Source organism: Aquila chrysaetos, chromosome 21 (genome assembly GCF_900496995.4).
Source record: "Aquila chrysaetos chrysaetos chromosome 21, bAquChr1.4, whole genome shotgun sequence".
Lineage (NCBI taxonomy): Eukaryota > Metazoa > Chordata > Aves > Accipitriformes > Accipitridae > Aquila > Aquila chrysaetos.
This window is the reverse complement of record NC_044024.1, coordinates 11,226,768-11,240,989: the sequence shown is the minus strand read 5'-3', so window position 1 is coordinate 11,240,989 and position 14,222 is coordinate 11,226,768. Positions and strand designations below refer to the sequence as shown.

Here is a 14,222-nt window from a genome sequence, read left to right as displayed (position 1 = left end):
TGCTCTTCAGGCTCAGCTAGATAGAACTATGTATTGGTAGGAACAGGAAGGTACCTTGGTGGAAATAGTCAAGCAGGATGCAAAGATGAAAGCAAAAAATAATTATGTTCAACTGGAGGTTATGTACGTGTTCTTATTCCTGAGGTCTACCACAGGGCCTTTGTTCTTCAGGCTGAGGTAGTGTAAGCAGTGGAAGCCACTTCCGCTGAACTTACTTCAAACCATTCCATTTATGGTACCCAGCCAAATCACCCAGGGTGCCTGATGCAGATGGCTCCTGTGAGACACACATAGGAGGATGGATCTGTTTAGAGTAAATTCTCCACCTAGTGTGCTCAGTTCAGCAGGTCTAATTTGGATCTCTGTGAGCTGTTGCTTTCAGATCTTTAATGCACAATGTGTTGTCTGTTTAACTAAGAAACACCTCTGAACCCATAAAAAAACCAGGCCTCAAATGCCACAGAAAATTCTTTTGGAGTCACAGTTTTGGAGATGTATGCTACATCACATTAATGCAGGAACTGTAAACGATGCCATAGAGTCAAAGGTATCCATTGCTGCCTGTAGTATCTATCTCCTTGATGCTTGCCAGGCTGGCTTTAATTAGTGTTCTCTGTTCTGACTTACACAAACACATAAACAGGTAGAGGTGTCACACTGTACCAGATGAGAAGGTCACATTTGCCCAGTAAGTGTAGCAGGTAATTACATACAGCCATAGTAGAGGGTAGCAAGCATTAAACGCGTTTTTGCCTATGGCCAGAATTGTTTGAATTTTTTCCTTGGAGATGCTCAGTTTGGTTTCTTTTATGCTACAGACTTTACTAAGGAGTCCAGATCAGATCAGTTACAGACTCTGCTGGTAGAACTTTTCACTTCTTTGCACATTTTTGCATTGTATGTTTTATTCCAGGCTTAGTATTTACTGTAGGTTTTAAGTAGGGCAAGAATTCTTCTCCTAGTTGAATCAGACCTTAATTAGCTGGATTTCCAGTGACCAGTCCCAATAGGTAGTTTGTATGCAGTCACTCTGCTTTGCACTGTGTTTGGTAGTGTAGATGCAGGCTGGCCTGGTGTTTATTTTACTAGGCTAAATGTTGCTTTATAGTTCAGTAGCCCAGCTAGGATGACTCTGGGATATAAATCTTTTTAAGCCAGCAACAGCCGACCTGAAAAAAAAAGAAAATTCAGTGCTGCTCATTCTTCCCCCAGTCTTCTCTTTTTATTGATCACTGTTTTGTTGCAGCATCATTTCAGCTTAGTGACTCTGGCTTCTCGTCCTGAGATGTTCACAGATTGCTCCAGAGGGTGGCATTGCAGCAGTAGTTTCTGATTTACACATCATTGTGGAAGCTACAGGGTGTGCTGGACCCTTGCTCTGTAACTGCAGAGTCCCTCCTTGCTTCTGAGAACACAAATGTATCCTCTATGGCAGTAGTTCACAAATTTCCCCCCTTTCCCCAGCCTGTATTTCTTGCCCTTTCTTTTTTCCTAATCTGATAATTTCTTAACTGTTTGTGGAGCAGCAACAGTCTAGAAGTACAAGGGAAATACAATGTGACTGGGAGAACAGGTCCAGGGAGAGGGTATTTTTACCACCAAGCCTCTAGGAATGTGGCTGCAGGGAACCTGCCCAGGAAAAAAAAGTCCTTGCTGAGAAGAGTCCGGGAGTGGGGCAGGGCGGAGAAGATGGAGCCACAGCTGTTGAGCCCTGGAGCCCCTTCTGCCACCTCTCACCCAGAGGCACCTGCAGTGGGAGCACTGGCTCTCCAGCCGCTTTCCACTCAGGGTGCGCCTTGGGCTACCTGCCAGCATACAGCCTGAGAAGAGCTTCGCTGCTGTTGATGTCGGGCTGCACTGAGCATTCTGGAGAGGCGGGAAGGAAGAGGGTCTGGTCTGGCCACTAGCACTTAGAATTGAAGTGATCACAGTAATCAGAAATCGGGGTAATCGGAAGAGGGCTGAAGCTCATTAGAGGATTGGGCAGAAGCTTTTGTCAAGTAGTGCACTGGAACTAAGGGAGGAAATACCACCATCACCCCTGTGGTGAGCCAAGTGTGGCCCCAACAAGGTATTGCTAGTCCCACAGTGCTCCTGTGTGCTCGCACCATTAACAGATGCTGCACTGACTGACCCAAACAACTTCATGTTTTTCCTTGGGATTAAAATCTAAACCAACATGACCCTCATTTTGGAGGCAAGGGATATAAACAAACACATAAGGTCAGGGGCTACCTAAGGATTCTTCAAGGCAAGAGACACCTTTAACATGATGATAACTTTACCTGCTTCACAGCAGATGCTTTAGTGCCATGAATCCTGCTGTGACAGCTTGAGGGAAGCAGAGAATAGCAGTCCTTGAAGGTTATGCTGCCAAACATCATTAGCAAGAAAAGCTGTATCTAAGACAGCTACCCAGGTGCCTGCATCTCAGGCACCAATGGGGAGAAAATTTTTGAGAAAACTATTAAAGTCTTTTTAAACACCTCTTCCAGTAGCCTCACAGATCCCATGCTCACCTGCTTAACAAGGACCAAGACAGTTAACTAACCAGAGCTGCACACAGAAGCATAGACATGTTTCTCTATAGTACAAGCAGCATATGGTCTAATTTTCTAGAAGTGTCTTAGGGCAGATTAGTTTCATGCCTGTTGTAGGCATCTGTAGCAGGACATCTTGGGAGAGAAAAGAACCACCCCACCCCCGTTTCACAGTGAGACAGGACCATTACCAGGACAATGCTCTGCTATTGTATGGTCCAGGACATTAGCAAAGTCCTGGTAGGTAGAGCAATTTGTCCTTAGCCAGAAAAATAGCTCGTTAAAAAGCTTCAAAAGAGCAAGTTTTTCTTTCCCTTCATGGCACCCTCATTCTCTTAGCATGTGGGTTACTCTTCCAGTGGTTTTCTCCACCTTACAGGAGTCGCATGATCTATTTGAGAACATAACCCCACATTCCTCTCCCCACTGGAACCTTAACGTTTCACTGTCAGAGCAGATCAAGATGACACATCAGCTCAGGACACATCATGGATTGTCTAGGGAGGAATGTCTGCAGATCCACGTACTGCAACTTGGAGTTACTGGAACTAACTCTGCGGACTGGAGAGAAAAGCCTGGCAGCTACTGTGGCAGCCATTAATGGACAACGTTCCTGTGATGCTTTAGATCAACTTCATCATTCCAAATCCATCACTACGTAAGGAAACTGTTTTTTGGGAGTGGTAATGCTAGCATCAGGTCTGCTTAGCAACTGTTTAATCTTCCAGTGTTTTATGGACAACCACCACTACAAGACTGTTGATCTGATCAGTTAAAGGAGTTTTTAAACTGTGTTTTATTTGTCCAATGAGCTTCATAAACTGTGAACTGATTGCAAACTCTATGTCCATGCTCAGTACAACACCCCTGTTCCCCTGAAATCTCACTTCTTGTGTGCAGTTTGAAAGGAAAAAACCCATTCAAGATTTAAAATCCAAAAGCCTCTCGCCTTTCAATTAGCTCAGCTAAATGACAAAGCAGATTCAGGCAGGAATGTATAATAATACCCCATGAACCACATTTGTCTTCCAGTGAACACTCCTGATCTCTGCGCTTAAAGGTACTAGATGAAGATACTAGTTGTCTTTACAACTTTCTTCTCTCTGATGTCTAAACAGCATGTTAAACTGTAAAAAGATATTCTGTATTAGCCGGACTAGGTATTTACTTTACTGGCTTTATATCTAATACAGGAATAATTATGTAGCAGCGTGTAAACCCTATTATTTCATCAGCATGTGTAAAGCAAACTCCCCACAATTCAAAGTGTGACCCAAAATACATTTATGGTGTCAAGTCATCGGAGCAGAGTCAACCTGTGTTACAACAATCCAACCAAAAGAGCTTTTCAGTGGCCTGGTTACAGCTGTAAAGCCCACTTCCTTTCTTCTTCTTCTTTTTTTTTTTTTTATTTACTTTTTTTTTTTTTTTTAGGCAAGTTCTCAGTGACCACCTTATACTAAAAAAAGCAATTTTTTTCTGTTTTTTAAAACCACCGTCAACACTTAAGTTTGCTTTGGAGAGACCATATCAATAGTTGCTAAGATCAGTGCCAAAAATACCAGATCTAGCACACAATGAAGGACTCTACAAGAAGGTCTCAAAGCCAGGGTTCTTTGCAACTCTCTGTTTATTAAAAATATATGTCTCCTTGGAAGAAACACTGGTAATCAACTAGTGTTGTCATGATCGATTCGATACTGTCAGCTATGCCATGGAGTACATCATCTTTTTCTCCATGTGACTTGATGAGAGGGAGACAGGCTATTAGGGGGGAAAAAAAAAAAAGAAAAAAAAGAAAAAAGAAAAAAAAAAGAGAGAGACAGGAACAGTGTGACTAGCATCTTAAGGACTTCTGTTTCACTTACTCCACTTCTCCAGGGACTGCTGTTTATAGCAGCCAGAGCAGGACCAGCGGGGCAGGGGGCTAGATGCCGAACGGGAATCCATTGCCAAAGTTCACTCCTTTAGGGTCAGTCCCACTGACAGCAGAATCCTTCCTGCCCTCCACTGCACTAGCAGCTGCATCTCTTCTGCAGCACTTTCTGTCCCAGGAAGCTGCTCGGTTCTCGCAGGGCTCCTTGTGATGCAGGATGAGTAAAGACAGCTTCTCACCAGACAGTACATGTACAGTCTTACAGCAGTTCTCGTTCACACTGAAAACCGGGGCCTGTGCGCACCATGTACTGACTGACATACTGATAACCGTTACCTTCAGGAAAGGGGACCAGCACCCCGCACGTTCACTTACCCCTATAAAATAGGGGAGAGAGAATGGGCCAAGACTTACCTGCTCGTGCTCGTATGGTGACCTCCTTTCTTCTGGTGCTTGGCACTGTGTCCGAGAAACAGCATTCACCAAGTCTTTGTAAGGTGGGAGCGCTCTGCTACCTGTATTATGAGTACCCAGCAACATAGCTCCTTCTCAAAGGCTGTGCAAGTTCCCCCCCAGCTTCACACAAGGCTCTGTTCCCATGATGGAGCCCCATTCATGCATGGAAGCCAAAGTGTCCTCAAAGACATTTCTCAGCTTAGGGCCAACTGTCTCAGCAGCAATGGTCGCCTCACTTGAAAAATCCCAGTGCACAGCAGATGGGTGCAACTCTGCATCCCCCCGCCCCACAGACCTGCGAGCACAGCACACCCAATTTGCTTTTCTAAGGTGGCCTTGAGAGAGGGAGCAGAGCCCAGTTTCAGAAAGAGGATTTATGCAGAGATGTCAGAGACAGAACCAGGCGAGGCGACCACCCATTCACCTGCCAAGCCCCAGCTCCCAGAGCAGCAGGCGACGTCCCTGCTGGGCTGGAAGGATGGCCCTTCCACTGGGAAGGCCACCACCACCACCTGCATGCACCAGAGCCAGGAATTTGGCATGGAGCAGGGAAGAGAGGGAGGAAGTTCTTCAGTTCTGTTACTGATTTGGAAAAGTGTGAGTGTCCATCCAAGGCACAGCGTGGGGCTTTTCCTGCCAGTGGCTAACGCAGAAAGGAATGCCAGCGTGCTGCCGCAAGCTAAAATGGGTCATTTCACCTGCGCCCACAGGTACCAGGCCAGCCCAATGTCCCAAGTTTTCCACAGCAACACAGGTCAGCAAGTACATTTGTTCCATGTGACCGGTAGAGTATTTCTTAACTAAACACTGCAGATCTAGATTCTATTTACAATAGAGCCAGCTTAAAAAATAAGTTAAAAAACTGGATTTTATACCCATTCAGTTCATTATTAACAAGAGAAAAATGGGATTATGAAAAAAAAAAAAGCCAACACAGCAACACAATATGGTTTTGGTTTAAAATCAGCTTAAAAAAATAGAACCAAAAGGAAACCTCTCATGCAAACACATAAGGTGGTGTGTAAAACAATGTGCAATTTAATATGTAGTATCATCCATTCTCTTGCTCTGCAGCCTCCTGCTCAGTCTGTCTCCAGCCTCACTCAGATCAGCTGCTGCTCCTTGCTGTGTTACTCTGGACCTCTGGTCCCTTCTGCACAGGCAGTGTACCAGTCTCTGCTCTGCCTCATAGGCCTGGGGCAGCTGGCAGGAGGCTGGCCCCAACAGGAGACGCTTCCGAAGCACCTGGTACCGTTTTGAGCTCTTCCTGCCCAAGTGGACTCCCTACGCCCAGCGGTTGGGACAGAGAAACTGAAAGATCCTTGCAATAATACAATACCTTTTGAGAGAGGTCCCTCAGGTTTCCTAGTCCACATACACATATATATATATATAATATATATATAATATCTCTCTCTATATTATATATAAATTACATATACAGATAAATAAAATGCTTTCTACTGCCTTTCTGTCACACTGTTCAGAGCTGCTAGACAGTCACACTTGGAAAAATGCCCCTGGAGCTCTGATACTAGCTCATGTGCTCAGAGTCCATTGTTTCACTTGTTTCTTATGTTAGTCCTTAGCCACCTCCTCCCATCTTGATTCTTGGTTTAGTTAATAATAATAATAATAATATAATAATAATAATAATAATAAAAAACGACCTTGAATGGGTTCTCATCTGTCTCTAATGGAGCAGTGGGAAGGTCCATGCAGGAACGGTGGGAACAGTCACGTGATGAATGAGATGAGTTCATCCCAACAAAAGAAACAGGACTAGAAAACTCAATTTTGCGACGATCTAAAAAAGGGGGCAGGAATAGTTTTCATATCCCTCCCCCTTCGGGCAGAGGGCTTGGGTGGGGTGGGACTTCAGAGATCTTCTGCTCACAGGGAAGCAGGTGGGGGACATCTTCAGAGTTTCTCTGGGGACGGGACCCAGATGTAGTGCCCGGACTGGTCCTCAATGATCTGTTTGATTTTGCTGTAAATCTCTTCAAGAGAGTCTCCTTGTACGATGGCTGGAAGAGGAGAGAACAAGCAAGACCCTGAGCATCAGGCAGCGCTGTGCCTTCCTCACCACAAGCTATGGGAAAGGCCTTCACTCTGCACCAAAGGGGCCGATGTGGCATGGCCAACAATTAACGAACGAGACAACCTGTGTCAAAGGAGCTGTAACAGGCACATGATGACACAGAGGGTTAACCCAGTGTGTCCAAGGAGATTAGCAAGAGCTGATCCCGAGCTGGCAGAGCTCCTCAGGCGTATGAAGTGCCGGCCAGGTTCTCCACAATGGGCTGCTAATCAGCTTTGCAAACTGTGTCACACCACCACGCTGAGGCTGTGGGCAGCTGGCCCCGGCACTGCAGCTACTCCGCCGCGGTGAACGGGAGGGCCTCAGAGATTAGCCAGTGTGCACTGAGCACGTACCCCAAGGTGCCGGATTTGTCCATCCCCTCTGGTCAGCTGCTGAGGGCTCCTCATGTTTATTGCTTCCTCTGCTGCGGAGTGGGAATCGCAGCACCATCAGGCTGGAGAAGGCCAGCTTATGGCTGTCGTTCCCAGCAGTAACTCTTGCCCGAAGACAAGTGACAGTCTCGCTGCTTAGTACGGACATGGACACAACACGAAGCACTTCACTGTGCTTCCTACATTGCGGGGGAAGATGCACATGGAGGGCCAAAGCTTTCTGGTAACTCAGCCTGCCTCTGTAGCCCAGCCAGGACCATCCTCCAGCATCTCTGTTCCCTCATTGTAAGCTCCTGGCACAGAACGTGCTACAGCGACCATCTCTCTGCCCATTGCCCACTTCTTTCAACAACCGGTTTTAGCCAAGAGCGTTCCTTCCCCAGGTCAACTTCAAATTCACCGTCCAAGTGCACGATGGCATGCCGAGGGTCTGGCAAAATTGTGGCATGCGCTTCCTTTGCGCTCTTCCTGGAAGAGCAACCGGCAGCTCTGGAACTGCTGCCTGGGACAGGAGGTCTGGGGAAAGCTTTTACCCTGTTTGTACCCATGCATCTGCTCAGCTGAGGTCCATTTTTGGAAAATGTTCTGCTTGGGATTTTTCGCAATAGCTGTTAGGTGGGTAATACGGGCTTTGGCAGGATTGTCAATCCTCAACTTCAGAAGAAAGTTAGAGGAAAGTTAGAGGCAGCTTCTCTGCCTCTTCACATGCCCATGATTTTCCAGACTTAATCATGTTACAAACATTAGTTCCTTAATGCACAAGGATGCCTGTGTCATGAGCAGCTCATCTCTGCAGGCACAAAGTGCCAGGCAGCCCCTGACTGGATCTTCAGCAAAGACTACTTAGGAAGCCAGCCAAACTTCCAGTCTTTTTTTGGGAGATGTTTTGTAATAACTCAGGACAGTCTCCACCATTTAGGTCACTAATTTTTTATCATTCCTCTTTAAAATGACTCTTTTCTCTTTTTGAAAATGCTCTCCTTTCCCCCATGCAGGGAGTTTTATTTCCTGTAGCCTTGTAGCACCCTGAATCTATGCTATGCTTCCCCTGCCTGGGGATTTTTTCTTTTTTTTATTATTAAAGTTGGCGATAACCTTTCACAAACTCTGAAAATCCTGCCTGACAGCTTGTCTCCTTCTCTAGAGCTGGTTTACTCTTATCCACTGATCTTGGAGCAGTCCCTTTGCAGAGCCCTGCTGGCAAAGTGCCATTTCTTCTTTGCTTTGATGAAGCTGGACATTTTCCCATGACCCTGCAGTAAGACAGTGCTGGCAGAGAGGTCACAGCTGCCAGTGAGAAAAATAAAATAAATCAGATACAAGCCTGCTCAGGACACTCACCTGTAAAATACTCTCCAAACTCTTGCTCGAGTTTCATGGCTTTGTCAAAGACCTTGTTGGCCTGTTCGTATGTCTGTCTCCGGTTCATCTCCCTGCCGTGGACAAAAAATAGAAACTTAGCTCTTTTTCTTAGCAATGAGCAGAAGCAAAAATAGCCCACGGAGCCAGGGTGCCTGGGAAGCCTCTGCACACCAGGAATGGAAGCTGTGCAGGACCAGGCTCTCAAAGGCAGGACCCTTCCCCACATGCTCTTTGCTGCCTTGGTACTTCATCTCAACTCCCAACAGTTCTTCCCATCACCATCCCCACCCTCTTCACCATAGCACAGAGGTGGACTCAAATCCAGACAATCCTCCGAATTTGCAAGACCACTGCAGAATTCTCCCTGCTTTTCCAGAGTCTGTCACCACCCTCCTTGCCTAGGTTCCCTCATCTTTATACAACACTCAAATAAGCAATTCGACCCCTTCTGGCTTGAGAAGGGGTTTTCCCAGTCCCCTCAGTGCCAGCAGAGTCTCTTCTGATCTCAGAGTCCATCTGAGCTACTGAATCTCCTCAGAGACAATATTCTCTATCGCTGCTTGGAAGAGATGCAAGCTATCTCCTTTCCAGCCTGTGCTCCCCAGGGCCAGGAGCAACAGGACAAGCAGAAGGTCCCCCTTAGGCACACAGGAAACATCTCCTCCCGGCTCCCCAGGCTCAGCCACCATCCAGCTGTGTTCCACTGCTACAGGCTGTCAGCAGCTCTCCTGCCTGGACTCAGGGCCCAGGTGAGCAGGATACATCAGGCACATTTGGGAGCATTTTTAGATTTCCCACGGATAACACTCTTTGGGGTGAATGAAGGGCTTTAAGCCAGAGCAATCCATGGAACCTGGATGCACCATGGCATTAGACGTGGAGGGACACTACACAGACAGCAATGGGCCCACCTTCTCTTAACAAGGGACTTCAGCACCTGCAGCAACCTCTGCTGCTTTCTGAAAAGCAGAGGCAGCACACATAAAAACCCCCAACATGCCAGAGCTGCTCACCCTGGAGAGGCACAGAACATGGCGTTGCACTTACATGAGAGCTTCAATGGATTTTGGTTTGATGAAAATGGCAATGGGATAAAGTTGTGCTTGTTGCAACCTCTTGATAGCGTTGCCAGACACATCCAGGATGCAGTGTTTCCCCTGGAAAGGAGATGATCGGGATCAGACCTACCCAGTCTACTCTGTGAAGAAAACAGCTTGCTCATACAGATGTGCTTACAAAAGAGAAGAGCCACAGAGCTGAAACAGCAGTCCTGAGACACAAGCCAACTCCCAGTGGCCTTATGTTCCCGCCTGCTTAGGGCAGGACAGCAGCAATGCAAAGGGACCGAATCTTTCTCTGAACATGTGAAACAATTTACAAGCCATCGGTACACTCCAGTACTCCTGCAGAGGAAATGCCACTGCTTCGAGGAGGGCAGCCGGGCACCTTTGCCCTGAGAGCTCCCGAGCACCAGGGTGGTGCCACCAGTGCCAGGCTTTCGGGTAGAGCTTGGATGACAGAGGTACGACACTGAGGTGGAGTAATGTGGCTGAGAAAAGCAGCCGCATGGCTTGGCAGGACTTTGGAGGGAGGAGAGGCTCACGCCACGCTTGCTTAGCGTGGTTACAGCCCTTTGTTAACAACACAGGGAGAGGAGGGGAACTGCTGAATGCGTCCAGGTTTGGGCTGGATGTGTCCCAGTCCAAGGAATGCCACCTGACACTCACCCTCTCTGCCACTGCCCGCACTGACTGAATGCTGGTCCCATAGAGATTGTCATTGAACTGCCCAGCCTCTATGAACTTGTTGTCCTGGATGTCTTTCTCCATCTGTTCACGGGATACGACGAAGTGGTAGTCTTGTCCGTCCACCTCGTTCTCACGCCGAGGCCTGGTAGTGTCTGGAGGAGAGCGGGCATCATGAGCCAACCCAGAGCGCTGTATGCCAAACCTCCTGGGAGGGAGAAAACCCACCCGTGCTCCCAGCCCCATCCCCATGCCATGGGCTAGACCCTGCAAGTAGCAGGGCCACCACTTTCCCCTCCCTCCAGCAAAGGCATCGAGTGCCAGCTGGGACTTACGGGGCACGCAGGAACCAAACTTGTGTGGGAATTCGGAGATGAGGTCATCGTTAATTCGGTCCTTTGTTGGCCCCAGGATGATCACCGGCCTCGCATAGTGAACTGCAAACAAGAGGCACTACCTGAGGCCCCGTCTGCGTTGTGGGCAGCTGACCCTACTGCCACTTTTGTCATCAGACTGCCCTCGTCCTGCTGGCAGTGGGTGCTCCTGCTCACATGGGCACCCAAAGGTGCCTCCTCCACATGACTTTATCTCTTCCTGGTAACAGTTGACATCTCCTTCCCATCTGACCCAAACCATCTGCGCAGCCCTGGGGAAGGTGCTGCAGGTCTCCAGAGTCACGGATCAGCAAAGATGCTCCCCTGCTCAGGGCAGGAACCAGACAACCGGGACAGCTGGGCAAGGATGCCACAAAGCTGGGGGAGTGACAGAAGCCTAAGACTCTGATCCAGCTTCTGGCAAGCGGAGACCACCAAGGCTGGGACTATTCAGCCTGTGAAAGGTTCTGCAAAGATTGAGCATCAGGCAGGGTTAAATGCTGAGGGCTGGGGCGGGGGTTGCTCTGCATCAGGGACCTGGCCAGAGGCAGGGAGGGATAATGCTGTCCTCAGCTGGGGACTAAAGCCCAGCTCGGTTTTAACTCTGGTTCTCTCCCTTGGTCTTGCAGACCAGGTCACAAGTCTTTTCTGTTGATTAAAAAGGGGTGACCAAGGCCAGGGAAAGCCCTGCAAGGCGGCGTGCACGCCTAGCTCCCCTGTTGCACGCAACAGACAAGAAACTCCACTTGTGTTCAACCGGCATCATGCTGGTACGGCAGAGAAGGGGAGGAGGTCGCACCGGTCACCCTGGCTGTGCCAAGGACACAGGTGCCCACACTGGAGTGGGCACAGACCAGCTCAGTGCCAGGACTTACTTTCTTGCCGCGTCACCGGCTCATACGACAGGATGGTGTCCTCTTGTCCTTCTGCAACAAAGCCAGGGAGAGGCAGGTGAGCGCTCGCAGCAGCTTCCCAGCCCCTCCACACTCGCAAGGAGCTAGCTCCTGCCCCTGCCAGCCTCCCGCAGCCCTGGGGACACCTCCAGGCTGCCCCCGTCACTCCGCCAGCTGACACTGAGTGTGACAGGCATACAGTTACCAGCCCTTGATCCACATCATTAATTATTCATGTCCCAGCTCTGGGTCAAGCCTCCTCTTTCCCTCCCTGCTACTGCAGGCTCAGGGCCCACTGGGACACACTGTCCTCCCTGCAGGGTGGACAGCGGACGTGCTGCAGATATTTAGAGGCCCCGCTGGGGATAAAGGGAGCATTTGCTGCAGCTGGACCCTCATGTTCTTGTACAGGCTTGGGCTTCAAGAGCCACCTATGCTACAGACCCGGCCTTGGCTCATTGCTTCCTGCAGCAGGTACTCAGGATGGGGGACCACCATGGACTGGGAACCCACAACCCAGCCTTGGAGCAGAGCCCTGCAGCCAGGACAGAGCAGGGAAGCAGGCAGGCTCACTCCTGCCCCCCAGGCCCTGCTCCCCCCGGCCCTGAGGGGGGAGCAGCAGCATCTTGGTCTCACCAGCAGGAAAGACCAATCTCTGAACAGAACCACCACCAGGACAAGACAAGATGGAAGTGCCAAAACATGCACACACATACACATATGCACAGGGGTGGGACAGCAGGCGAGACACACACTTACTGGAACTGCTCTCGCTGTCACTGGTGTTTGATGTCACGCCCTCTGCAAAGCAACCAGAGAGACCCCCTTCAGAAGGGGCACGGGTGGAAGGCACAGGGGCAGCCCAGCTGTCACCCAGCGCTACTGACCCAGGGCAGGGTAGCACCAGCCTCCCAAAAAACCCACGGCCCAGCACCTGCTGGGACGAGCCTGTGCTGCATGGGCAGGGCAGCATCTCTCACCCTTTGCTGGGAAACCAGGGACGTGCAGGGGGATGCTTGGCTACTCTGGGGAAGGCAGGGGTGCCAGGAGGGGGCTGCCTGGCAAGCATGGGCAGACGTGCAGGTGCTGGGCTTCCCAGGCCGAGGGAGCGAAGGTGGAGTGCATGGGGAGGAGGGTGCTGGCAGGAGGAACGGGTGCAGCATGCACATGGGGGGCAGGGGAGGGCACGGCTCAATGCTGGCACTGGGATGGGGGACCCTGTCTCTGGGGATGGGGGTCAGACTCACAGAGACAAGACAGTGACAGGATGGGACAGAGTTTGGGGCTTTGCTTGCTCAGGCTGATCCCAGTGCTGCAACCGCCTCACAGAGGCTCGCTGGTGGCTGCTGCCTGCGCCCGGTCGGGCTCTGCACCGGTCAGGGGGCTGCGCAGCTTGGCGGACGTCTCACACCCAGCTGGGAGGGCTGAGGGGCTCCTGCCATCATTGTTTTGCAGCTCTGGGTACATGGTGCCCCAGAGGAAGGTGGCAACACTTCAAAACGCTGTCACCCACCCCACTCAGAGCAGACCCATCATGGTCATGGCCACCTCCCACCCACACCGGCAGTGGCTCCAAGTCTCTGAGCACTAAACCAGCAGCCAGCTCAGCTAGGAGCAGGAGGGAGAGGAGGATGAGGAGGTGCAGCTCACCCCAGGTGCGGCAGGCAGCCCTCAGCTAGGCGCACTTAGGGCACGACCAACATCCCCAAGCAAACTCCGCCGTTCCCTCCCACGTGCAGCAGCAGCACCTCCTCAAGCCCAGCAGCCTCTGCCGGCAGACACGACATTCCCCGGCAGAGGAGCAGCGCCCGTGGGGCTCCTCCTTCCCCGCACCCAGAGAAGCGCAGCTGCCCCGGCTGGAGCCCGGCTGTTCCCCCGGCACCACCAGGCATGCCAGCGACGGAAAGTGAACAATGTGCATTGAAATTCGACTTACTCAGGTTCTTTGCTCCATAATAATCGTCACTTAACCCAGGGAAGTCCTGATTTCACAGACAGCGAGAAGAGGGAGAGGGGGAGAGAAGAGAGCGCGGGAGAGGGCAGTCAGAGGGATGGGGGAGACAGAGCCAGACCAGCATTAGTGACAGGAGTGCAGAACGGCCCAGAGCTGCAACTGCAAGTGAGGTTAAATGTTTTCAGAGCTGATGCCATCAGCCCACTGCCAACATCTCACCTTGTGTGGCTGGAACCCCCACCAAGCTCATCCTCTCTGCCAAAGAGCCCCCAAAGGACACCCTGGGTCTGGGGACAGCAGGGTGACCACAGCAGTGTCTGCTGGCACCGAGCGGTTGCAGCCCCAAGCTGCTGGCAAGCGGTGCTGAGGTGTTTCTCCATGATGCCTCATGGGCTGTACTGGCAGGGCACAGTGGCTCTGCACTCCCCTGGAACAGCCCGGCCGCTCTGAGGGCAAACACAGCACAGCCAGTCCTCTTAACACGCAGCAGGGGGGCACATTTTTCCCCACCTGCATGTGTTAGCTGTCCATGCCCCAGTGCTTGCAT

General features: G+C 50.5%; 1 protein-coding gene across 13 annotated transcripts in view; it reads right to left on the bottom strand.

Annotated features, from left to right (window-relative positions):
* Nucleotides 1–4,152: 4,152 nt before the first annotated feature.
* Nucleotides 4,153–14,222, bottom strand: part of DLG3 (discs large MAGUK scaffold protein 3) — an 80,742-nt gene continuing 70,672 nt past the window's right edge. For 5 of the 13 annotated variants that reach the window (XM_029997372.1, XM_029997367.2, XM_029997369.2 and 2 more), the window contains 7 exons: nucleotides 12,481–12,522; nucleotides 11,704–11,754; nucleotides 10,790–10,891; nucleotides 10,437–10,609; nucleotides 9,757–9,866; nucleotides 8,689–8,780; nucleotides 4,153–6,899 (listed from right to left, as the gene is read on the bottom strand). In XM_029997372.1, coding sequence (XP_029853232.1) covers nucleotides 6,793–6,899; nucleotides 8,689–8,780; nucleotides 9,757–9,866; nucleotides 10,437–10,609; nucleotides 10,790–10,891; nucleotides 11,704–11,754; nucleotides 12,481–12,522 — 677 coding nt within the window. In that variant the 3' untranslated portion in view covers nucleotides 4,153–6,792. Of the gene's footprint in view, nucleotides 6,900–8,688; nucleotides 8,781–9,756; nucleotides 9,867–10,436; nucleotides 10,610–10,789; nucleotides 10,892–11,703; nucleotides 11,755–12,480; nucleotides 12,523–13,657; nucleotides 13,704–14,222 lie in introns of all 13 variants that reach the window. The other 8 variants (XM_029997366.1, XM_029997370.2, XM_029997371.2 and 5 more) reach the window with 5 other exon arrangements.